The sequence below is a fragment of the Vulpes vulpes genome, chromosome 2, assembly GCF_048418805.1.
Source record: "Vulpes vulpes isolate BD-2025 chromosome 2, VulVul3, whole genome shotgun sequence".
NCBI lineage: Eukaryota > Metazoa > Chordata > Mammalia > Carnivora > Canidae > Vulpes > Vulpes vulpes.
Genome location: NC_132781.1, coordinates 22,993,811 through 23,019,332, shown reverse-complemented (window position 1 = coordinate 23,019,332; position 25,522 = coordinate 22,993,811). Strand labels below are relative to the sequence as shown.

General features: G+C 55.2%; 1 protein-coding gene and 1 pseudogene across 5 annotated transcripts; one reads left to right on the top strand and one right to left on the bottom strand.

Moving 5' to 3' along the window:
- Positions 1-1,257: 1,257 nt before the first annotated feature.
- STAC2 (SH3 and cysteine rich domain 2) lies at positions 1,258-13,960 on the bottom strand. Of its 5 annotated transcripts, none has more exons than XM_025995776.2 (12): positions 13,433-13,960; positions 6,705-7,011; positions 6,242-6,339; positions 5,966-6,056; positions 5,314-5,426; positions 5,144-5,216; positions 4,993-5,054; positions 4,841-4,915; positions 4,419-4,516; positions 3,973-4,024; positions 3,476-3,613; positions 1,258-2,911 (listed from the first exon to the last, which is right to left on the bottom strand). In XM_025995776.2, the coding sequence occupies exons 1-12, from the start codon at positions 13,520-13,522 to the stop codon at positions 2,807-2,809; spliced, it is 1,302 nt and encodes a 433-aa protein (XP_025851561.1). In that variant the 5' UTR covers positions 13,523-13,960; the 3' UTR covers positions 1,258-2,806. The 5 variants fall into 5 exon arrangements, with proteins under 5 accessions (XP_025851561.1, XP_025851563.1, XP_025851564.1 ...); XM_025995778.2 differs by having other exon boundaries at positions 4,901-4,915; XM_025995779.2 differs by lacking the exon at positions 4,841-4,915.
- An 8,250-nt stretch (positions 13,961-22,210) lies between these two features.
- LOC112918048 (proteasome maturation protein pseudogene) lies at positions 22,211-22,764 on the top strand (annotated as a pseudogene).
- The last annotated feature ends 2,758 nt before the right edge of the window (positions 22,765-25,522 follow it).

The window sequence follows — 25,522 nt, the reverse complement described above, 5'->3', positions numbered from 1 at the left end:
GCTCTTTGCCGACCTGGGAGGCAAGAGACATGATTTCTGAGACCGGCTTGGTCACCAATTTGCTGGGTGATCTTGGGCAAGTTACTGGTCCACTCTCGGCCTCAGTGTCCCTACGTAGAGGCAGGTTTGGGAGGGATAAGCTGGATAACCTTGAATATGCTGCCTAATAGCTCTGTGCCTCAGTTTCTTCATCTGTGCAAAGGGTAGAGTACCACTTTCCTCACTAGGTCATGGAGAGGATTACATAAAGTTCCTGGCCTGGCTCTTCAGGCACCGCGGGTGCCTATTTAGGTGAGTTCCCCTCTCTTTAAGCCACTGGACTGGGTTTGTGACCCCTTTTCTCCTTCCCCCATCAGAGGTCCTAGGAAGAAGTCCTCCTCCTCCTCCCGCTGCTCACCCACCAAGCTCTAGAGCCTTCCCTGGGTGAAGGCACCAAATGAAAGCTAGGGTGTCTGGCTCTACCTGGCCAGTCTTGCTTTGGGGGTGGGGGGCTGGACGGCCGAACACGGGGGGGCCCATCAGGAGGGGCGGTACCCCCACCCCGCATTCTGGCGTTGCCCTGGCACCCCCGCAGCCCGCCTCTCTCTCCCTCTGCGGTCCGCTCTGCCTATAAATAGCGCAGGACGTGCTCGCCTTGGCGATGACGCGGCCAGGCGGGTGGAGGGGAACGAGGGATCTCTGCCGGAGCAGGTGGGCGGCGGGCACTGCTGCGGGAGGGGGGCGCCGCAGGCCCCTTCGTGCCAGGCTCTCCATGACGGCCGTGATTGAGTCATCTCAGGGCCCCACTGGCGGCGACTGTCCCCGCCGCCAGCCTTTCTGCCTGCGGCTTGGCAGGTGGCGGGGGCGAGGCTGATCTCGGATGGTCTTGGAGGGCACCCTGGGTGGGCAGAGCTGTGTGGATGCGCATAGTTGGGTGCCTGGCCCCTGCCGACGCAGATGTGCCTCGAGCCACAATGTGACTGTGACCGCGGCCGTACCCTCTCCCCTTCCAGCGTCTGGCGACATCCCACTCCACCCCACCCCTGCCAAGCTTTTCTTTTAAACTCCTCCCCAGATCCCCATCTCAGGCTGCTGAGGTGGGAGGGGGTGGAAAGGCATGGGGACCCCTGCGAGTGTGGGCCAACCCCAGCACCCCTCCCCTCAGAGATCCACAAATTCTTCCCCCTCCAGGCTAGTCTCCTTTTGGCACCTCCAGCCCCCGCCCCACTCCTTGCACCTTCCATCCTCTCTCCCAAGCAGACACACAGAGCACACAGATTGGGACAAGAAACATTTATTTAAGGGTCTGGGGGCTCAGCAATGCCCCCAGCAGACCCATCATGCAGCCTCATGTACAGTGGGCATCGGGCCCGCCCCTGGGATATTGCTGGGGGGGGCCTCATGGCAGCAAACAGGGCAGTGTGGCTTGAGCCCCCCTCCGAGGGGGGAGAAGTGGAGCAGGGGCCAGTGGGTAGGAGGATGTGTCCCTCCCACTGTATGGGAGGGTGTGACTGTGCCCAGGGTGGGGGCTGGCATTGGCTGGCACGATCAAGGGCACAAGAGGAGGCTCTGAGCTTGGGAGGGGAGAGGGAGGTTGGCACCAGAGAAAAACAACCTGTAAGGGAGGGGTCCTCTTTGTGTGCGCCCCCCCCCCCCCCCAGGGTGCCTACCCTCTCCTTTCCTGGTGGTCAAACAGAACTGTTGGCCTGCCTTAACCATCTCGCACTCCCTCTTCCTCCCAAGACTCTCTGTCCAGGATAAGGGTGCAGATTCGGTCAGAAGGGTCCCCTGCACTGAAGGAGGGGTCCCAGCGCTTCCTGCAAAGCCCAGAGGGAGAGGGCGAGGAAGAGCAATGGCCTGGTCAGCCTTGAGGCAGGACTCCTGGGGTGGGCCTTGTGATACCCAGGACAGGAAGAAGCACAGGCTCCCCTGGGTGGCCAGCCCTGCCTCCTGCCACCAGGGACTTCTAGAGTCCTGACAGTGAAATGGGGGTTCTAAGCATGGGCTAGTTTTTTTTTCTCAGTCAGGTTTCTGGGTTCAAGTCATTCTGGAGTGTCCCTCTCCAGTGGATAAGGGTACCATGAGGCTGCTCTGTGGTGACTGTTCTCCTTGAAGAGATGGTCTCTGATCTACCACACTTTCCCCAGAACTCGGCCCTCCCCTCCTTTGTCCGCCTGTGGTTTCAAGTAATGGGAGAGATTCCCACAGAACTTTCCTGAGAATTGATGGAGTGACAGAGGTGGTGAAACCAGCAGGTGGACTCAGGATCCTCCTGCAGTCCTAAATCCCCTCCCACCGCCCCTGAACCCCCGAATCCCCGGGGGCGGAGGGCTGAGGCACTCCGGCCCCACTTCCTTCCAAAGGGACAGCCGCAGGGTCACACGCACATAGACCCAAGCAGGGGCTCCGCGGGGAGAGGGCAGTGGTGTCAGGCATGCAAAGGTGGTGTGGACATGGGAAGTGGGAAGGCCCTCTGGACAAAGCAGCAGGAGAGTTCCCCAGGAACACCCCGCTCCCCAGGACTGCACTCAGCATGGCAACTGGGGAGGGGGGTCTGGGCAGTGGCTGGACCTACCTGGAGCTTCCCTGTTCCCTCCCACTGTCCCCTCCTCCCTCACCCCTAAGTCCAGGGGAGCAAGCCCCTCGGGGTACCTTGGGACCCCAAAAATAAAACCTTCCTCCGTGCAGAAGGCTCCCGAGTCATGGGGAGTGGCCCCTAGGAAAGGTGGAGGGAGGAAGAGTGTGGGCAGATGCCTGTTCCTGTTCCAGGGCCAGAAGCAAGGGCCAGGCATGGGCAGGGGTGGCAGCTGGGTTCTCTGGGCTCCGCTCAGATCTCGGTCAGGGCGTCGGCTGGCACCAGGCCCCGCTTCTTGCCGCTGCTGACGCGAATGAAGCCGTCAGCATCCTTGCTCCTGCCCACGCCCACACAGATCTGAGTGGGAGAGATGCGAGCTGAGTCCTGGCTCTGCCTACAGCCCTGGCCCTGAATCCTGCTGAGGGCTCCCAGGGGGCCACCCCAGGGGATGACGGGACCAGGAGCAGATGAAATTGGAGACATCAGCTGGGGGGAAGGGAGTAGATCCTATCAGGGTACTGGGCACCGTGGCAAGATCAGTGGACTCGGAGCAGCACTCTGGGGCTGACCTTTGAGACCAGCTGGCCTAATGCCCCGGCCAAACACCCATGTCACAGGGGAGGTTAAGGGGAGGAAAAGGGCTTATTGGGGGTTTACACAAGCCAGAGGCACAGCCAACATTCAAACCCAAGCCTCCGGACTCCTAATTTAGTGCTCTTCCCCTCCCCCAGGCTGTGTCTAACCAAGTTCAGCCCCAGTTCCCAGCGGGGGATGAGAGGAGGGCCCTGCAGTCCACCTCTCTGACCTGCCTTCCCTCCTGCTGTCAGGCTACAAGTGTCCTCCTCCAGGGCATTCACCTGTGCCCCTGCTGCCTCTCTCCCTCACCCACCTCTCCGGCTGCTGCAGGGCCCAGACACTCACCTGGTTCTCCTTGAGGCTCATGTACCCCTGTTCCTTGTTCCCAGAGAAGGGCTGGCAGCAGCGCCAAACGTTCTCACCTGGCCTTACTCGCTGCACAAAATTGGCTGGGAAGAAGCCAACCCGGTCGCCAATCTTGCCCTGGGGATGAGGCTGGCAATGAGCACCAGTGCCACCCCCTCCCACGTTGCTTCTTCTAGACTTGATGCCCATTCCGAGCCAATGCCATCAAACACCAGATCCTGGACTTCCTGTATCCGAACCCCCAGTAAGGTGGCTTCTGCACTCGGAAGGGCATGAGGTGAGCAGAGGGACAGGCTAAGGCAGGGAGGGTCCAAGGGAGAGCAAGTCCCAAGTGCTGGTCCTAGGCTTGGCTAGGGCCCAAGGCTGAAGGAGGGGAGGTCTTTGGGCCTGGAGAGAAGGTGAGGCAGTGCCCACTGAAGGTGGGGAATGGGGGAGTGCCTACCAGGGTCCCTCTGCTCCCCACCCAGCCAAGTCACCTTCCACCAGTCCTCGTTAGAGTCATCCACCAGCATGATCCGGTCCCCAGGCCTGGGAGGACAGAGCTGGGGTCGCAAATGGGCAGGAGGGATCTGCCCTTTCCACATTTTAACCCTCTGGGGCCCCCAGATCCCCAGCACACTCCCACCCACCCCCTGCAGCTGGGGGAGCTGTTCTTGACACCCTCGGAGGACACTGTGACCACAGGTATAGCAGACAATCTCTAGGGCAGATCCTGGGCAGGGGGGCAGGAGATATGACATCGGCACCAATCCCTTTTGGACTCTGAGCATTCCAGTTCCTCTCTGGCCTCAGCTGCCTCAAGCATGCCAGGAGAAGGTTCCCGAAGGTCCCCCTCACATTCATGTTCCAAAGTCTGGGAGCAGCGCCCTGAGGTTGGAGCCAGGTGGCTGCCCAGGGGGGCCAGACCACAAAGAGGACTTACTGTAGAGCCAGGTCATTGTTCTCTTGGGGCAGAAACTTGTAGAGCGCGACGTAGGAGTACATGGGCCCCACGTCCTTTCGCAGAGGGGGTTTAGGGGGCTGCGGAAAAGCTCTGGGTCAGTGGTGAGAGGATGACACTCTCCTCACTCCACCCCCCTTTCACTTGCCCTGACCTTGCCTACCCTGGGCGGGGGAGCTAAGAGGTGGGACACAGGGCACCAGGGTCCATGGCAGGGAGAGGTCAGGTTCTATCTTCTGTGTTCATCCTTGGGGGACTGGGTCAAGGAGGGAGAAAGGGAATACTCCTCTGCCTGCTACTCCCTGGAACTGCCCGCTCTTGGGGAGTTGGCACAGGACTGGGCACACCAGGCACTGGCTCAATGCGGGGAGGGGTCATACCCCCTGCCTTCCTTGCGTACTCACCCTGGCATTGCCCATCCCCGTAGACGTAGGATAAATGAAGGAGCAGATACTCCCACTCACCATGCTCTCACCCACCTAGGGGTCAACGACAAGGAGACGTGACATCCCCTTCCCGTCTGGCCTACCAGGACTCAGTGCCAGCATAACCTCACCTGCTGTCCGGGGCTCTTCTCCTCTGGTCCTGACCCTTCACCCTCGGCCGGGGCTGTGAATACTAGAGATGCCAGGGCAGGGCCGCGCGTGAGGCAGCAGGGAGTGGCTGGCCTGTGCTCCATTCCTGCCCCTGGGCCCGCCTCCACTCACCACTGTCTCCAGGGCCCTCCTCTGAGCTGCGGATGCTGCCTTCCCCATCCTCAGTCAGCTCATCCCGCTCACTCTGGGGACAAGTCGGGGGTGGGGGGAGGGCTCAGCCCCTGGAGCCTTGCCCTCAGAGACCCCTGCCCCCCCAGGCTCGCCTTTGGTGCCTGACATACCAGGCTCCGCGTGGGGGACTCAGAGGTACTGCTGAAGCTGGAGCGATTCATCAGTGCCAAGGAGGTGCCATAGCGCAGGGTCTCGTAGACGGGGTCTACCTTTCCGCTGGCCCCTGCCAAGGAGCCACCCTCAAGGCCGGGCACCCAGCTGCCACCCTTGCTCTGCCCAGAAGCCCTGTATCACTTTCATTCCCTGCTCCGTCCCACCCCAGACCCTCTCTGCCTGCACTAGTCTTCTCCAGATCCCCTTGGAATAACTCGCCATCCTGCACATCTCTGGACACTTTCACTATCCCTGCAGATGGGGACGGTGCCTACTTTTTTCTTAGTCCCTATCCTTGCGGGTTCGGGCATTCATGAGAACAGTAATGAATTGATGACTTGTGTGATTATCCATTTCATGTCCAGCTCCCTTACTAGACCATGAACTCCACCTTCTTCCGTGCCTCGTCCCCATGTCTAGCACAATGCCTAACACTTCGTAAGTGTTCAATAAACTGTTGAAGGATGAATGAATGAATGCACCCTCCATTCAGGACAAGGGGATTCAGAAAAGGGAAGTGCCAAGAACTAGAGGTGCCCATCTGAGGAATGTGTGGGTTTCTCATCACACCACGGCGGGATGAGGGGCAGTGAGGGGTAGGGGACTCACCGGAGGGTGGGGACTCTTTGCTTGTGACACAGGCGGGAGGTGGCTCATGCACAAGGAGCGGAGAGCTGAAGTTGCGACGGAAGGAGGAGGACTATGGCAAGATGGGCAGAAAAAGGGCATGAGGCTGTCACAGCCCACCAAGGGCTTGTCCTTCCCCCAGCCCAAGGACCACCCCACGAGTGGAACCAGCCTGGATCGGGGGAGGCACTCATTCCCCCCACATGCCGGTGCTGGGGGGCACCCGCAGCCAGCCACCCCTGTATGAACCCCACTCACCACCTTGCCTGGGCATTGCTGGCGGGAGATCTCCTCGGAGCACCAGAGGTGGACGCTGACTTTGCACGTCTTACACCGCAGACCCTGCTTGGAGTTTCCTGAGAAGAATTTGGGTTCAGCAAGAAGGATTAGGCAAAGGAGGATACATCCAGGGGCACAGAGCCAAAGGGGCAGGTTAGGGCATCGGACAGAGGAAGTGGGGGCATCCACACACGTCAGCCTCGAGGCCCAGGGCTTACCCTTCAGACACTCCCCATGTCAACTAGCACTGAAGCCTGCATTGCTAGTAAACAGTGACCCTGGGCACCCACCCACCCCAAGGTTGCTCATGTGTCCGCACAGATTGAGGGGCTCAGTTAGGATCAAGGGCTCTGCATAGCAAGAGCCCGACATGGGGCTGTTCCCTGGCCTCCTCCTCCCCGCCCCCACCTGGGCCCCTCTCCTTGGCACCTCAGGCACCTACCCACAATGAGCTGGTGGCAGAGCTCACAGGGGCTGGCTCTCTTGAAGATGTGTTCCTGGAAGCTGTGCAGTCTGACCGGTTTGAGTGGTGCCAGGGGCCGCGGGATGGGGCAGGGAGAGGGGGCCGGGGGAGGGAGGCCCCCATCTGTAGATGCCGGTGGTGGGGAGGGAGGGGGCAGCGGGGTTGGGGGGGTCAGCAGCACCTCAGTGGGGCACTTGAGCTCAGAGCCTGAGCGAAGGAAGAAGTTCTCCACGCTCTTACTTCGGAGGATGGTCTTGAGGGAAAGTGAGCGCTTGAACCGCTGGAGCTGAGAGAGGAAGCGAGGCTGTAAGTGGAAGCCAGAGGGGACTGGCTGGGAGCCAGGATATGTCCTTGGTCAGAGGCAGCCTGGAAGTACTAAGAGAGAGGCTGCCATGTTCCAGAAGGTGGTCATGATTCCGGATACCTACAGGAGCCAGGTGGGAACCTCCATGAGCAAAGGAGTCCTGGCTGGGCAGGCCCACCAGCCACACAGCAGCTGCTGGGGTTCTCTGGACAACTGGGCTACTCTACATGCCAGCCTAGTGGGGCCAGGTTTGCCAGCTTTTCAAAAGAAATCTAGACTTTTCTGCATATTTGGGTAGAAACAAATTCAGGAGGTTGTAGTTCCTTTTTTTCTCATTGCAGAAATGGTAGTGTACTATTTTTCCTACGCCTTGCTTTTTTTACTTAACAGTAAATCTTGGAAATCATTCCATACCAACATATAAAGAGTTTCATCATTCTTGTTTATGGCTACACTGGATATCACTATATGGGTGTACCATTTACTCAAGTTTTAAAAAATAATACTTTGGGGGCCAAACAGATGCTGCGGGTCCCCAGTTTTTCTACCTGTGTTCTTGAACAGGCTGGGGGGGGAGGGGTCATCTTGGGCCCTCATTCTCAGAGCTGATTCCCTGTCCAAAGTCTCTCTCCAGGGCAGCCCAGGTAGCTCAGCGGTTTAGTGCTCGCCTTCGGCCCAGGGCTCGATCCCAGGATCGAGTCCCATGTTGGGCTCCCTGCATGGAGCCTGCTTCTCCCTCTGCCTGTGTCTCTGCCTCTCTGTGTGTGTGTGTCTCTCATCAATAAATAAAATCATAAAAAAATTTTTTTTAAATCTCTCTCCAGCCCCTCCCCCATGCCCACCACATCATCTCCACAGCCCTGTCCCAGTTCAGCGCCACAACCCCTTGCCTCCCCTTGCCCATCTTCCCCTGCTCTCCATACAGCTGCTGGCGAGGTGATCCCTGGCCTTGCTCAAAACTTTTCCTGGCTCCTCAGGACACAGCCAAGGCCCTTGCCCCAGTCATGAGATTCAGCAGCTTGGCCAGGCCTTCCCTTCCAACCCATACCATCCACCTGCAGCCCAGACACGGGGATTCTTGAACTCATCTGTGTTTATTTCTCTGAGCTTTTTTGATGTGTTTGTCCTCTTCTTTGCCTGATCCACTTAATACCCTCTTTATCCTTCAGGGTTTCCAATGACTTCCTCCTCTGGGAAGCTGTCTCTTCCTCAGCAGGAACTCCATTTAGCATAACCACTCCCTCCTCTGGGGCCCACTGCACCTAGTACTCACTTCCGTTATAGATCCAATCTGGTTTACATTGTCATTGTCATTGACTTCTTACTTCCCCAGGAGACTGGAACCCCTTAACGTCAGGGACAGTTGAATCAAATCCCCACTTATTTTTTTTTATTATTATTCATTTATTCATGAGAGACACAGGAAGAGAGGCAGAGATATAGGCAGAGGGAGGAGAAGTAAGGCTCCATGCAGGAAGCCCGATGCGGGACAAGATCCCGGAAATCCAGGATCATGCCCTGAGCCAAAGGCAGACGCTAAACCACCAAGCCACCCAGGTATCCTGTGGCTGCAGTCCAAGGGACATAAGCGGAGCCCATGTTCTATAACACAGGGTCAATTCTGCAGGGAGGCCAGAGTTACTTCCATTGCTCACTCCAACCCAGAGTGAGGTCTGGAAACATCTCTACCCAGATCCTTGAACCTCTTCCCTCGCCCTGGTGAGAGCTCCCTTACCCTTGCCCACTCACAAGTAATGGGTAAAGAGGGCCAGAGGCCTGGCTTGGGGCAGGGAGACTCGATCATGGTTCTCAGCTGGCACATGGAGCAGCCTGTGTGGCCCCAGGGAGTCCAGCAGGCAGCAAAACAGAAGAAGAAACAGAGAGGGAGAGGGAGAGGGAGACGTTTGGGCAAGAGGCAGGCCCCTGTGTGCCAGCTGGGAGGCCAGAGCCTTAGGGTGTCTGGCACACTGAGTTGCCCAGCTCCTTCCAAACTTGGCTTCCTGCACAGCACTGTGGGCTTCTTTGTGTGTCTGCGAGATGTGGGGCCCTGGGCCCCAGACATCTGGGTGTTAGGGCAGAGGTGGAGGGCCAGAGGGAGGATTCATTAGAACATAAATGTATTCTATGGGCCAGTGTGGCTCTGGGGGCTCTCACAGGCCCAGAGAGGTGGGAAAAGCACCCACTGTTCTGCCCCGGGGCCAGAGCTTGGAGCACTGAGGGATCTGAGAGGATGTGCTGGGGGTGGACGCAAGGCTACGCCTGGTGCCTGAGGGCAAGTCACTGCACTTCCACTCTCTGAGCCTCAGTTCCTCCACATCCAAGAGGAAAGAAACAGACTAGACTAGGCAATACATGGTTCTGGGTTTGAAAAGAAAAAAGGTAAACTTCACACTATAATGAGGGGCTGTCATTGCCAGAATATTGGGATGGAGCTAATGCTTCAGATGCAGCACCTCATCAATCCTGGCATTACCCTCGGAGACAGTGATGACCGATGACCATTGCCCCACTTTACAGATGAGCTCACGGGCACATAGGAGTTAAATCACCCACATAGGATGAGTCCTCAGCTGGTAAGTGGCAGAGCCAGAACCTGAACCAGTGGCTCTGACTGTTGAGCCCAAATGACCAGAAAAGTCCTGCTGCTCTGGGCTCTGCCTTAGCCCTCACCCCCATCCCTCCTCTACGCCTTTGGCTTGTCCACCAGGTCAATCAGGACATTTAGGGTTGGCAGGAACCTGCAAGACTGGCCACCCAGAGTAGTCCCCAGCCCATACTATCATCCCACAACGTCTCTGCCACGTCCCCTCTAGACAGTTGTCTGACTCTGTTGGTCACCTCTTGTGGCAGGAAGCGCACCCTCTCCTGGGGCAGTCACTCCATCTTTGGGCAGCTGCAATTGCTGAAAAGTGCTTCCCTATATAGACCTGAAACCTGCCTCCCTGAGATCTTTCTGCCTATCGGCTCTGTTCCTACCTTGGCTCTGTTCCTCCCTTGACTCCTTCTTATATACAGCAGTCCTTCAAACACTTGAAGACATCAGTCATGTTCCCCCCCATCCCCCAAGGCTGTTATTTCTATAGTAATTCCCACAGGATGAGATTTTAAGCCTCCTTACTCTCCAGCCTCTGCCCTTTCCTGGTCTTCCCCTGGCCTCAGTGCCAAGAGCCACCTCTGCAGGGTACAGAGATCCCTGGAACAGAATGTTCCCCAGCACTGGGGCAGCCCCACTTCTGCTCACCGACTCCTGGGCTCTGCTGTGCACCCCAGATCCCAGGATGGCAGAGAGGCAAGAAGGAACAACCTATCACCTGGGATGGCTGGCAGATGTCAAGGGTTGTGGCTAGACAGCAAGATGGGGGCACCTCTGCCAAATGGCTTGATGCCTGTCCACTCAAGAGACATCTGGCTTGGCTATTCGAACCTCATTTCGGCTCAGCCTGGCCAGGTGTTCGTACCCTTGGGACTCCTCCCAGGGAGGAGAGGGTCTTCCTCCTCTCTTCCCACAGAGGGTTTTTCTCTATCTGCCATCAGCTATCTTTTCAGTGCCCCCAGTATCCGAGGACCCATTCCCTGACATGGAGAGAAGTTGCCATGGACCCTGGTAAGCTGCCCTACCTGGATCCTGTTCTCTCCAGATGTACCAGGAGCTTGTCTGGCTTGGAACCTGGACCACCAGGCCTGTTCTTCTGAATCTCCTCCCAGAGGCTGGGCCAGGCCTGCCTGTCTCCTCCCCACCTCCCCACATACTGGATGGTCCCTTCATTTCCTCAACTCCCCACAGCATCTCTTCACTTCCCTCCAGCTCCTGAAAGGGCACTAGGCAGCTGGCAGTGGGTGGTGGCGGATGTGGCACAAGCTGACTCAGATGGCAGAGTTGGCATGGCAGGGTCTTCCCAAGGATGGCACCAAAGGGAATGATGGTACCACCCGGTGGTAGGATGGCATGGGGATGCAGAGATGGCAGTAATGACACCAAGGCAGTCACTGAGTAGCTTGGGTGCAGGGATATGATCCAATCTTGGTGTGGGCAGGAGGCTGGACTTAGGCTGGCAAGAAGGGCTCCCCCCATGGGGCCCCAAACACTGATGAATAAGCCTGGAATGTTGGCTTCACTATCTAATAGACACCAGCCCCCTCTGTTGTACCTACCTCAAACTGAGTTTGGTAGGCCATCATCACTCTCCCTTCCCCCTCCCCAAGCCCTATAGTCTGGAGACCAAAGCTTCCTTGGGACAGGTTAAGGTTTGGAGAGCTAATGAGGCTGGCAGGGCCCTGAATCTTCTCCCTGCCCACCTCTGCCTTCCTGGGTACTCGCACTACCTGCACCCAGAATCCCCAGCCCAGCCTCTGTTGTTAAAACAGTCCTTCACAAGGGTGAGATTTAGGGGAGGAGGGAGAAGGGGCAAGGCAAGGTATGCAATCCCCCTCCAGTGGCCTGCTCTTGTGATCTCCATGGCTCAGGGTCAGAGGTGATAGCACTGGACAGTCCTTGGGCTGGGAGGAGGGAGGTACAGATCTGCCAGGCCTGACCTCCCCCTGCCCACACAGCTGAGCTTGCAGCCTGTGGGTTTGCTGAGGCAGCACTGCCCCGGCTCCTGACTGCTCTTGGAAAGCTCTTAAGAAGGGGGGGCGGGCAGCCAGACCTCCTGTGGGAAGCAAGGCAGGGGCCTGGGAGACCCCCATGCTCTTAGGAAGCAAGCAGGGAAATGTGTCTGTCTGTCCTGGAGGACTAGAAGGCAACTGGGAAGGCCAGGGATATTGGCGCTCAGGATGGGGCTCGGCTCCTGAGACCCTCTGCTTTAAAAAAAGCCAACACAAATATTCCAAGTAATATCCTCCCACCCCAAGACCTTACTCCTAGTTGAGATGTGGATCTTTGAGAGGGGGAGTTAACTCTGTGCTCTGAGAGAACCAGAGTCTCATTCTCAGAAGGGAGCAGAAGAAGGTCAAGTTCAGATCTGAAGACTGACATGGAGACCAGTGGGTCCTTCTAGTTTAGGGGTGAGGAGCTCCCTGGGGTGCCTCCGCCAGGCCCCATCTTGTTCCTACTGATCTACTCCTGGTCACTCTCTAGATGACCTTGACCTTGAATTAACCTCATATCCTGAGGGGTGGCCAGGACAGAATTAGGAGCAAGAGGGGTATTGGAAAGAGCTATAGATGAGCACTCCACACCAGGAAGGAGCCAAAGACCCCACCCATTTTTTCCGGTCTTCAGTGCCCCCCTCCTTACAGGAGCAGGTGGGAACAAAAAACACCAGGGTGCAAGGGAGAGGGAAGGAGGCCTCGGCCTGGAGTCTGGGGAGGAGGCAGGGAGTGCCCTTGACACAGCCTCTTTTTTCTCTCCCCATCCCCAGCCAGCTCAGGTCAGGTTGCTCCCCGCAGAACTTCTTGCGGGTCAGCCTTGGGCGTTTAGAACTTGAGGAGGAAGTGGACAGATTAGAGGTCGGGTGGGCGTTAAATTTAATCGGTGGCCTCCCCGAACCCCTAAAGCGCTGGGAGTCTGGGCTCCGCCTGCCTTCACTGGGGAATAATTTATTCATTGTGACTCCCGCAGGAGTAACAATCATACATAATTAGGGTTAATTATGACATTCATTAATTGCGATGACTTCTCTTTTTCCTTCCACCCACCCAACCCCCCCGCCCCGCCCCGCCCCCTGTCCCGCTCCCGGGTGGGGGTGGGGCTGCCTGTCCTGCCCGGGAGCCGCAGCACGGAGCCCCGGGGCCCGCCCGCGGTGGCCCGCCTGCCGCAGCCCCCGCGCTCGCCGCGAAGCTGCGCACCCCCGGCCGCGGCCTCGCGTCCCCGAGCCCAACCTGGCGGGGCGGGGGGAAGGCAGGGCTGCGGCGGGGCCGAGAGAGTCATCCGGAGGGACTCGGGGGAACCACACATAGACGCCGAAAGGAAGCGGGGAGACCCCCGGACGGACAAACAGGTTGCGGAGACATCTTCCGAGAGACCGGCGGAGCGCGAGCCGCGGGCTGAGCTGCAGGCAGGGACTGGGCGGGCGCGGAGGGGTGCGCCTCGCACGCACACACCAGCGCGTACACCGGCCCACACCCGCTACACACCGCTACACACTCCCTCCGCCTTCGCTGCGCCGATTCCCTCCAACCAAGCCGAGTTACAACCTCCCCGGAGGGTCGCGGCCGGCGCCCGCCCCTCACGCGCGCAAGGGCGTGTCGTGCCTGCGCGCCCGGGGCTCCCCGCGGCCCCTCGTCGCGGACCACTCGCCCCGGGCGCCGCGCAGAGCCTTAGGGATCGCGCGGGTCCCATTGGCGGGTCCCGTTGCCGTGACCCCAGGGCACCCGAGCCCGCGGCGGTGACCGCGTCGGGGAGGGGGCAACCCGGGCTGGGGGCGCACGGGCAGGGGTCCGGGCCGCTCGCTTCCTGAGTTACCTTGGTCTCCTGGAGGGCTGAGACGGTCCCCGGGGGCGTGTGGGTGGCCGCGTCATCCGGTTCGTTCTCCTTCTCGCTCATTTCGGTCATGGTTGGGGGAGAGGGGAAGAGAGGGTGCCGAGACCCGACGGGGGCAGGTGGCAGACGGCAGATGTCTCCCTGGGACCCTGAGGCCCTTCTCCAGAGACTGCCCCCCAGTGAACCCCAGGAAAAATCCGCCCAGGCAAAGCGACCCCCCACTCCCGGGAGCGGGCGGAGAAAGTTGCCGGGCTGGCCAGTGAAGAGGGGTAGTTACACGGAGCCGCGGGAGCCCGACGACCCCGGGAATGAGGACCGAGGGTCTGCAGAGGATGCTGCTCGGAGCGAGGGGAGGAGGGAAGTGGGGACGCGGGGATGAGCTGAGGGAGGGAGCGACGGAGCAGTCCGAGTCCGGCCGGCCCCGCCGTCCTCTGCGCCCGCCCCCCATCCCCTTCCCCTCCCCCCGCCGGCCCCGGCCCCGCACCCGGAGGCCCCTCCGCCCAGTCCTCGCCTTCCAACTTTGATTTAGGAGGTCGCCTGGTCCCTCCCCCTGCCCTCGGCGGCTCCCCCGCGCCGCTATGCAAATCAGGTTCTCCGCTATTGGCTGCCGTGGTGGCCAGGAGGGCGAGTTGGGCGGAGCCTGGGGGGGGCTCGACCAGATGGGGAGGAGCCTGAAAGGGAAAGATGTGGGGAGGGGGTAGTTTTACACCAAAAGACCCGGAACGGGTCCGGGGGGTGGGGGCCGGGGGGGTGGGGGGGAGTTGGGGCGTGACAAAGTCGTGGAGAGACTTGGGAGATCAGAGTCCGTATGGGATTGAGACGCACAGGAAAAGGTCGGATCTGCAGAAGGATAGTTGAGAGATCCAAGTTAGGACTTTCTGAGAGCGAAGTAGTGGAAGAATGTGGACCCTTCTGCCCCATTAACTGGATCGACTCTGCCTTGAGGACTCCAAGTATACACATCCTCATAGTCCTCAAGGAGAGGACTCTGCTCCTCAAGCAGAGAGAGGACAATTGAACATCAAACGTCAAAGGGCAAGCCTGACAGTCCCTCCTTTGTGGATGGAAAGCAAGACAACTGTCTTCCTTTCCAGGCTTGGTGTTTGGAATTCAGCAGAGAAGTGGCCTCAGTCTCCATACCTAAGGTCCCCAAAACTCTTCAAGACACGTTCTCCTCCTAGAGATCCTACTACAAATAGAGTTAGATGGGGAGGGGGGAGGTTGGGAGACGTGGAGGGAAGACGGTTCTTAGTCTCCAGGTTGCCCTCTGTCCACCTGGCCCAAAGGTACCTCTTTATGCATGTTGCTTACCTGCCATTTCCCCGAGTCCTCCCTTACCACCAGCCTTCTCCCTGCCCCTTTTGGCCCTGACCAAAACTCTAGCTTTATCTCTTGGCCTGTCCAAAGAAAGGAAGGTAAGTTGGAGGTTGAAGGAATCCTTCCTTTGCTGTGGTTGGAGAAACTTCTGGATCGAAGTCTGGGTGATACGATGGCAGGGGGTGGGGGTGCGGTGGCACTCCGAGAAGGTTCTGCCTTTATGGCAGCTCTAGGGAACAGAGGCTGAACCCTGTGGCCTCTCTCCTGCCGGCCCTTGCACATAGCCATTCATGCCATCTCTGTCCTCCCAAAGTGAGCTCACCATTGGAGCACTGCTCAGGTTACTGTGTGCAGGAGTAGAGATTTATTTGCCAGTAGCAGAAGTAGGACACGGGCAGAAGTGAGGGTTTGTGGTTGTGGGGGCTTAGTCCCCTCCCCCTCCGGATCCACCCACATCAGCTGCAGACTGACTCTGAGCACTAGCTTTCCTGAAAGGAGATTCGAAGGATCCTGGCCTCAGCCCTCAGACCAGTCTCCCCAAAGGCCCATTCATTAGCCAGCCTTCTGCCAATGCCCTCTGAGGTGAGAGCTGCTATCTTCCCTCTGGCCCAGCCCAGATTAGCCCATCATCCCTCCCTGGGCACTCAGACATAGGAGTGCTTGACACACCCTGAGGTAGGGTCATTAGGCCCTCCATCTAGCCTGGGTGGGAGCGAACAGGGGCCTTTTCTGTGCTGGAGACCTCCTGAGGGGAGGTATGCTTGTTCCCCCCCCCCCCCAAGAGCAGAGATTCTGAGTTTCTTAGACTCTAATACCTGTATAATCATGAATTAATTGTGTGATCTTGGGTAGGGAGCAAAACCATTTAAAGCCTTGATTTTTTCATTAGCAACACAGAGGTAATGTCTACCTTACCATGAGAAGAATGACTGAGGTAGCTCCCCTTCGCCCAGGGAGGATGACAGGGCAAGTTGTTTTCTTTCTTCCCTCCTTTCTTCTGAGAGATCGGTCCCTTCCCAGGGCTTTCCCTGGGGTAGAGAGAAGAAATGGCTTCCTCTTTCACTTTCCTGTTAATATATGTGGGAACCACCTCCAAAGGAGATTCTGACTAGACTTAGGGAAAAATTCCCAGTGGAAGCAGCGCTCCTGGTGACCCAGGAAAGCCAGGGAAGTTGGTGGGCCCTGGGGCCCATCTGGCCTAGGCATCAATAGCTCAAGATGGGGCAGATGTGGAGGAGACAGGGGGCTGCATCTCATGACCTCTGGATGTCCTTTCTGGCCTGCAGCCTTCGTGTTTCAGAGCAGTCTTTCATGAACTAAGTCTGAGTCATTGCTTCAGTGCTGACAACTCCCACTGCAGTGACTGGGGACAGGGCAGGAGTTAGCCAGGCTAGCTTCTGGAGAAGGAACATGATCCCATCTCAGAATCAGAGGGCAGAGATGAGGAGTGGGCAGAACCAAGGGCAAGATGCTATAAAAGGGTAGGTAACAGTCACACCCAAGAGGGCTCCCTAGACCTGAAGTCATAATAGAACTTGCAGGTGCCTCTTAATGTGACTGCGGAATGAGTGAAAGTGGGTGCTAGGCTCTTGGGAGCTTGGGGACAGAGGGAGGGACTGGATGACTCCAGATCTGTAGGCAACACAATATCCAGCACATGAAGAAAGACTGGTTCTCATCCTGGTCTGAACTTTTCTTCCTGTCCTGAGACCTTGGGCAGAGACCTATCAGTCTCTGAAGGGACTTTGTTTTCCTTCTTTTTCGATTAGCACAATTGGAGTAGTAGATTAGGTTGAAATAGGGAGTTGGAGTAGAATGGGGGCAATAATTGTATATCTCTTAGTGTTCTTTTGAGGACTAAGTGAGTTAACATATGTAAAGAGGAGGACAGAGTAAGGACATAATAGTTTTTATCTATCATCTATCTATCCATCTATCTATCATCTATCCTATTTATTTATTTAGAGATACTTAATCTTGAGCTTGTAGGTGAGCTTCAGGGAGTTCCTGAATCCCCTGAAGCTATGTAAAATGTTGGAGAATAAGCATTTTCTGGGGGGTAGTCTAGAGCTTTCACCTTCTCCTCAGAGAATCTAAGATCCCCAAAAGACTAAGAACCCCTGGCCTGAATGACTCCCAGGATTCCTCTACTCAGATTCTCTGATGGCAGGCATTGCTTCTCCTTCCATAAGGACCGACCTATTTTCTCCCATCTTCAGTTCAAGCCTCTGCCCCCACAGGTTGCCAAGGACAGTCCAAGCTGAAGACATGGGTGGCTGGTCTCTCTCTCCAGCTTTAGAATTGGAGCTCCTAGGAAGAAGGAGTCTGTCATGGTTGAGCTCAAGTCCGGTTCTCATCTCCCAGCTGGGGAGAGGAAGAGGGCCCAGGCTCGGTGGGGCTGGGGATGCAGGGAACACGGTGAGAGGCCTGGCCTTGCCCAGTCTCTCTTACCTCACCCTGCTGGCCCACCGGGGCCCCAGAGACAGATACTGCTCTAATGAACAAAGGCCTATGGCAGGCATCAGTAATTATGATTTTATGGAAATATAGAAGGCTCTTACGCAAGTGCCTGACACACTTCCTGGCTGTGGCATCTGGGACAGCCAGGTCCCCAGGGGCTGGAGGAGAGCCCTTCCATTACTCCCTGCTGCCACCAACCCCTGGAGCTCGGGACACTGGCATAGAGCCACCCTCCCACTGCCTGTGGCACTGTCCCTAACACACTCTGGGTGAGCTGTTCCCTCTCTCTGTGCCCCAGGCTCCCTGGAGGGGAACAACAGGGGCTCCAGTGTGTGCAATCCCTACCCCCCTCCCCAGCCAAGCTGAGGCTGTCCAGGAGACATGTTCTCATGTGAGTGGGATAGTGGCATTGGGGTTATTTCCCTCTCTTCCATGAAGAGATCTTCTTGAAAGAGATCTCCTATTTTCTTTCTTTTTTTTTTTTATTTTTTATTTTTTATTTATTTATGATAGTCACAGAGAGAGAGAGAGAGAGAGGCAGAGGGAGAAGCAGGCTCCATGCACCGGGAGCCCGATGTGGGATTCGATCCCGGGTCTCCAGGATTGCGCCCTGGGCCAAAGGCAGGCGCCAAACCGCTGCGCCACCCAGGGATCCCATCTTTCTTTCTTTCTTTCTTTCTTTCTTTCTTTCTTTCTTTCTTTCTTTCTTTCTTTCTTTCTTTCTTTCTTCTTTCTTTCTTTCTTTCTTCTTTCTTTCTTCTTCTCTCTTTGATTTTATTTGTTTATTTGAGAGAGAGACAGCCCAAGTACAGGGAGAGGCAGAGGAAGAGGGAGAAGCAGACTCCTCACTGAGCAAGGAGCCCAAAGTGGGACTTGATCCCAGGACCCCAGGATCATGAGCTGAGCCACCCAGGGGCCCCTTCTATTCTGTTTTTTTTCTTCTTGGGGCTGGGGCCATAGGGTGGACAAGAGTCATGGGTCAGGAGTCACAGTCCCTGGCTGCACCCTCCCAGGGCCCTGTACCAGTTTGTCCCCACCCCCCACCTCACTACCTCCCAGGGCTCTGATGGTGTCCTGAAGCCACAGCTTGCTTTCACTAGTCCATTCCCCCTACCCACTCACAAAGCATCTGTTACCAAGGTAACAGCAATGTCATCACTTTGGGGTGAGCCAAGGAGGTGGAACCCAGTAGACTGGTAGAGGAGGGTGCTGTTAGGGGTTAGAATTTTGGAGAGGTAAACAATGAAGGGCCCCCAGACTCTTAAGGAGGATCTTTGGTGCAGAGTGGCCCAGGCACAGACTGGGGCGGAAGGTTGTAGAGAACTGATGGAAAAAAAGGGAGGATGAAGTCTGGAAGCAGCTGGATCCAGATATCAGAGGTGAGGGTGACTCTGGCTTGCGATGCTGGAGAAGCGTGAGGGTGGTGATGCCAAAGGCCGAGTTGAGGCAGAGACAATGGAGACTGCCTTTAACTTCTCCCTCAGGGTCCAGCTTGCTAACTTGTCCTCAGGAGAGGGAGAGGCGGGCTGGGAGAGTCTAGACCCAGCTGAAGCAACCCTGGAGAGCCTGGGGCCAGTCTGAGTCCACACTGCCCCCTACAGATTGCACAGAAAGCAGTGCAGGGTGGCCTTCAGGGAGGGGCGTCTTTGAAGGCTTACGTTTGACACGTCTATTTTTTTAAAAGATTTTATTTAATTGGGATGCCTGGATGACTCAGTGGTTGAGCATCTGCTTTTGGCTCGGGTCATGATCCCAGGGACCTGGGATTGGGTCCCTTGTCAGGTTCCCTGCATGGAGCCTGCTTCTCCCTCTGCCTGTATCTCTCTCTGTCTCTAATGAATAAATAAATAAAATCTTAAAAAAAGATTTTATATAATTATTTGAGAGAGAGCGCACAAGCAGAGGCAGTGGGAAAGGGAGAAGAAGCAGGCTCCCCGCTGAGCAGGGAGCCCAACTCCATCCAGAGACCCTGAGATCAGCACCTGAGCCAAAGATGCTTAACTGACTGAGCTACCCAGGTGCCCCTACATTTGACACATCTACACCATGAGGTCCTATGAGGAGCCTCAAGTGGCTCTGGGCACCAGGGGCACCTGAGTCTTGCACTGAAAGCCTTCATGTAAATCCTGATCCATGGGACGCGTGGGTGGCTCAGCGGTTGAGCATCTGCCTTCAGCTCAGGGTGTGATCCTGGAGTCCCGAGATCGAGATCGAGTCCCACATCAGGTTCCCTGCATGGAGCCTGCTTCTCCCTCTGTCTATGTCTCTGCCTCTCTCTGTACCTCTCTCTAAAAAAATAAAAATAAAAATCTTAAAAAGAAATGGATGAGAGTGGACAGACAGCCCTGAGTGCTGAACCCGGAATGGATTTTCCTGTGAAAAGTGGCTTCTCAAGCACGCTCACTGGAGCCCAGCTGAGCAATCCAGCAGTCCACTGGAGGCATGGGGGTGAGGTTGGGGGTTGGAGGAAGGGGCGGGAGAGGAGGCAAAGTGGTTCAGTCAGAACTTAGGAATTTAGATACATGGCTCTATATTAAATGTTTCTGCAAGCCTTGCATTTGACTCCAAGAATATCCATGCTGGTTTTCCTGCCAGAAAAACTGATTTTAAGCACTAACTGTTCTGTGCTAATGATACCCTGGAAGATGGACCATGGTTCCCCAGGGGTTTCCATGGCCCAGCTTGAGAATGGTGCTGAGAACAATGGGGGCTGCAGAGGTTCTCCCCTGGGGAGTGGCTCAATCATTCCTGTGTCTTAGGGAGACTCCGCTGGATCCCAAAGACAGCAAAATGGAAACAAAGAGCTGGAATAGTGAGCTTTCGGGGTCCTCTGGCCAAAGGCTTCACCATGCGGATGGACAAGAAGCAGTCCTGTGTCTTGGCCTGGGTGGATGGCAGGTGTGAGGTGACTCAGGTTCCAGCTCATTCTTTACTAGTTCATTAACTTGGACAACCTGCATCCCTCTGGTTTCCTAGTCCATAAATGGGGATCATCTTACTTCATGGGATGGATAGAGTGGGTAGCGGGACTGGGCCTCCTCCTCCCTGGATCAGACATCACTAAATCCTCAGGGAAAGCTGCTTCTCTGGTCTGTAATGCCTTTCTTTCCCTCCTTGCTGCAGCCTCCACAGGCTACAGGCTAAGTAACCCAAGGGAATTCCCAAATCAGGCAGGACCCCTGAGGCTGGCACTCCTGCTGAGACCACAGGTCCTGCTTCCTGCCCCCCCCCCTTTCCATCATTAGCACACCCTGCCCGCCCCACCCCTCATCTATGAAAACCACCGCAGCCCCACTACTGTCATTCCTATTACTCATCCTCAGGGTTCATGGCCTAGGAGTGGAGTGGGAAGTATTTTGTCCCCATTTTGGAGCTGGAGAGCCAGGGCTCAGAAAAGCTCCAGGTCACTGCCATGCCTGGAATCCAGGTTGCTGGGTGGGATACTTCTTTGGGACTTGTTGAATGAGTGAATGAATGAATTCATAAATGAGGAACGCTTCCCCCATCAGCCCTCTTTCTTAGGGGGAGGGGTAGACTTCATTCTTTAGCTCTCAGGGTTGGAATGTTGCCTGGAGATTCATTTTTAAAATTCCATACATATTTATCAAGCAGAGTGGGGCATAGTACCATGATTAAGAGCAGGGACTGTGACCCAGAGGGCCAGGGTTCAAATCCTGACTCTATCCTCTATCCTCTCCTGTCAGCTGTGTGACCTTGAGATAGCTACTTAACCTCTCTGAGCCTCAGTATCTCCATCTGTATACTGAAGGGAAGATGATAAGGGAATAACAGAAAAAAAAACCCTGCAAACTACCTTAGAAGGTAGATCTGTTGAAAAGCACTCTATAGTTGTACTGAACAGTTTATTAAATAAAGACTCTCTTTACTTATAAATGTTAAATAAATAAACCCATATGATGTACTAGGCACTGGGGATGCGTAGAGAAAGAGACAGCTACATTTAGTAAGGGCTCAGTTGTTGTCTCACTCGGTTTTCACTCTAGCCATATGGCTTAGAGGTTCTCATCAGCCCCTTTTTAGAAGTTGCCAGCCACATGAAGCTCAGAAAGGTTGTTATTTGCCCAAAGCCACACAGCAGTGCTTGAACTCACAGTCTATCTCAAGACACATACTTTTTTTTTTTTCAAGATTTTATTTATTTGACACGGAGAGAGAGAGCACAAACAGGGGAGCAGGAAAAGGAGAAGCAGAGTCTCAGCTGGGCAGGGAGCCCCACTGGGTTCCATCCCAGGACCCTGGGATCATGACCCAAGCTGATGGCAGATGGGCAACTGACTGAACCACCCAGGCGCCCAAGACACATACTCGCAACCCCAACGCTGGCGCGCTTCTTAGTCCCTACCCTCAAGGGGCTTCCTGCTCTGATGGGAAAACAGACATTGGACCAAGTGCTCAAAGAATAAACAGCATGTCAGATGCCCACTCTGAGGGATTTGGAGAAGGGCAGAGAAAGGACGTGGAAAACATAAGCACCGGTTGGCTGGGCTGCAAGAAAGCTAAGAAGCAAACAGTCCGTTTGAAGTGAACAGAACGTACTTTTTCCAAGGTGAGACTCCTGGTGACAGAGAGGGAGGCTTGGGAGCAAAGGATGGGGGCTCAGAGTCACGCCCGGGCACTGTCTTAACTCTAGGGGGCGCTCTTCCGCGCGGAGCTGGGCTCCAGGACCCCGCGGCCTCGCCAGGTGGGGGCGTTCGTGTACACAGGCTCGCAGACCACACGGGGACTGCCACGTTCCTATTTATTTATTTAGTAAATTTTTAAAAAATATTATTTATTCATGAAAGACAGAAAGAGAGAGAGGCAGAGACACAGGCAGAGGGAGAAGCAGGCTCCACACAGGGAGCCCGACGTGGGACTCGATCCGGGGTGTCTAGGATCAGGCCCCGGGGCTGAAGGCGGCGCTAAACCCCTGAGCCAGCCAGGGTGCCCAGGTTCCTTTTAAAAATCATTTATCTGACAGAGCAAGGGAAGATGAATGCCAGAGGACTTGGATCTCAGCTGAAGGACAGTATTCCAGTTACTGAACTTTCAGCAAGTGGACCTTTCGAACAGCATGATCTTCTTTGAAAAGGTCTCCCTTGTGTGAAAAATGAACTTTTGCCCAGTCATCCTCTTGAATTATCAGAAAAAAATTTCCAGCTCAACCAAGATAAAATGAATTTTTCTACACTAAGAAACATCCAGGGGCTGTTTGCTCCACTAAAATTACAAATGGAATTCAAGGCAGTGCAGCAGGTTCAGCGTCTTCCATTTTTTCCAAGCTCAAACCTTCCATTGGATATTTTAAGGGGTAATGATGAGACTACTGGATTTGAAGATATTCTTAATGACCCGTCACAAAGTGAACTAATGGGAGAACCACACTTGATGGTGGAATATAAACTCGGTTTACTGTAATCTGTTGTGCTGTTCATGAAAATAGAGGGGCTGCATGTTGTTTATAGTCATCTTTTTACTATAATTTGATGTATACAACATTAAAAGTACTGACACATGAAAAATAAATAAATAAAATCATTTAGCTGACAGCTTATAACCAAGACCTTTTTTTTTTTTTTTTTTAAGATTTTATTTATTCATGAGAGACACAGAGAGAGAGGCAGAGGCATAGCAGAGGGAGACCAGACTCCCGGGAGCGGAGCCCAAATGCGGGACTCGATCCCAGGCCCTGGATCAGGTCCTGAGCCAAAGGCAGATGCTCAAGCACTGAGCCACCCAGGTGCCTCTAGGACTCATGACTCTTTCGGGGTAGTGGAGGTAGCAGGAGGTGCCTGAGCCCTGGATGGGGCAGGATTCCGTCCACCGAGGACTCTGCCCCGGGTCCCTGCACGGAGCCTGCATCTCCCTAGTGAGAGAGAGAGAGAGGGAGAGGGAGGCAGGCTCCAGCCTTGTAGGCACTCCATAACATTTGTTGGATGACCGCATGGATGGATAGATGAGGAACATGTCTCCCAGCCCCTCTTCCTTCGCTCCAACTCTCCAGGTTGGAATGTTGCCTGGGGATAGAAAACAAAACAGAACAAAACATTTTGGTCCCAGGAGAAGGACGCTGAATTGTTATTTCTCAGCAATTTTTACAGCTAAAAATTTGCTTCCTCACTTTAGGGAACCCAAAGGGTATTATTATTAGGGTTGGGTTATCCGTGGCATAGAAAATGACAGAGCGATTGGGGTGGGGAGAAATCCATTAAAAAAAATATATATATCCCTCACAAATTCTCTCTGAAATGATCTGTGTGTGTGTGGGGGGGGTAGTTTCTGGGACAGTTATGTCTGTATCTCCCAGGACTGGGCTCTTGTGGGGACACTGAGTGTCCTTGGTGGTGTCTGCCACCACCCCAATGGAGCCTCTGAGGCTTAAGCCCTGGGATCAGGGATTAGGGGCTCCCAGGTGGCTCAGTAGGTTGAACGTCTGTCTTCTGCTCAGGTCGTGATCCGGGAGTCCTGGAATTGAGTCTCTCATCAGACTCTCCCCAGGGAACCTGCTTCTCCCTCTGCCTGTGTCTCTGCCTCTATCTGTGTCTCTCATGAATTAAAAAAAAAAAAATCTTAAAAAAAAAAAAACCAAAAACCCTGGGATCAGATGCAACTGCATAGAATTTCCTTTAATCCTCGCTACCACACTGAATAGGAGAGAGGCCTCCTCACTATTTTACAGAGGAAGAAAGTGGGTTCAGGAAGGTAACATGCCGAAAGTGCCCCTGCTTTGAGGGGCCTCACACCTTGTACTTCCTAGGGCCTGAGACTTCTCTGAGAGTGGGGGACCTGGGCCAGAAGTTTCTTAAGGCCCCTCTGGCCCGAGGATGGGTCATTCGACCCTGTGCTGTGCTGGCACAGAGGGCACAGTGAGAGTGAGGTGGGGGCTGTGACTGGCCAGGCTCCATCTGCCTAGAGCCCAGCTTTTTTTGCCTTAGAGAGAGAGAGCCAAAGAAAACCAGGAACAGGCCCAACACCATCTGGATGGGGACAGAGCACAGAGACTCTGAGATGGGTGGCAGGAGGGAGTAGCCAAGAGAGCTGGGGAGAGGCAGCCTCAGGGGGGAAGGGGAAAATACAGAGAGCTTTGGGGGTAGAGGCCGAGTGGTGGGGTATTGGGTTCTGGAACTGGAGTCGCACCTACTCCCCTGACCAGCTCTTCACAGTGTCCGCATAGGAGGCCCATACCAGCCTCTACCTTTTCTACCTCTGCCCCTGTAACAAGACTCTACTCACCTGCTCATCTCTTCTGCCCACCCCCACTGCCCCTACTCCCTGCTCACCTTAGGCCAGGGCCAACCCCTGTTGGATACCCCCCTACTCCCCTTCCCCTGGCCTTCCTGGAATCCTGCTCTGTCCAACCTTGGAGGGTTTTGTGGGGGCCTTCTGGCCTTGAATCCAACTCTGGGCAATGGGTAGGTTCTCAAAGTCTTGGGGATCTTATCATGGGGATCTTGGGGCTTCAGGCTTCTTTGGTCCCTATTGGCAGGCATGTTCCCAACCCCCTTTTCTCCCCCCTTCCACTCTGTCTGGCTTCATGGGAGGAGAAAGCATGTAGAGGACCAAGAGCCAGGTACCTGGAGATGGAGGTGCCCTGCCTGGTGTTGGGGGGGGTACTCTTTGGCTTTCTTTCTCCCCCAGAATCACAAAGCCTAGTTAGCTAGGGTCACATGAGGTCAGGCCACATCATTTCTATCTTTTTTCTTTCTTTCTTTCTTTTTTTTTTTTTCTTTCTTTCTTTCTTTCTTTCTTTCTTTCTTTCTTTCTTTCTTTCTTTCTTTCTTCTTTCTTTCTTTCTTTCTTTCTTTCTTTCTTTCTTTCTTCCTTTCTTTCTTCTTTCTTTCTTTTCTTCTTTTTCTTTCTTTCTTTCTTTCTTTCTTTCTTTCCTTCTTTCTTTTTTGTCACATCTTTAGAGGCTGTGTCTGCTTTTTGCAAGACCTTGGTCTGTTTATACCAAACACAGTAGTGTGGGTGGGGTGGGCATAGGGGGCCTGGGCTGTCTGTGTACAGTGACAACAGAGGCTGAGTGTGGGGAAGAAGCCGTCCCCCAGGCAGACCTTATTTGTCCATAAACACAGTCTGCCTCAAGCCACCAGGCAGAGGAGGAGCAAAGCCATCACCAGACTGGGACTTCTGTCCTTCTACTGCCCTGGGAGGGGGCATTCCCAGGCATAGCCCTCCTCCCCACACATGAGCCCCCCCTCCTAGTGCCACCCAGAGTTGTTTCCACAGCAAGCTGGTCTGTTCTGTAAACCATAGTCCCCTAGCCATGCAGCCCTCAGAAAAAGGACAGGTGTC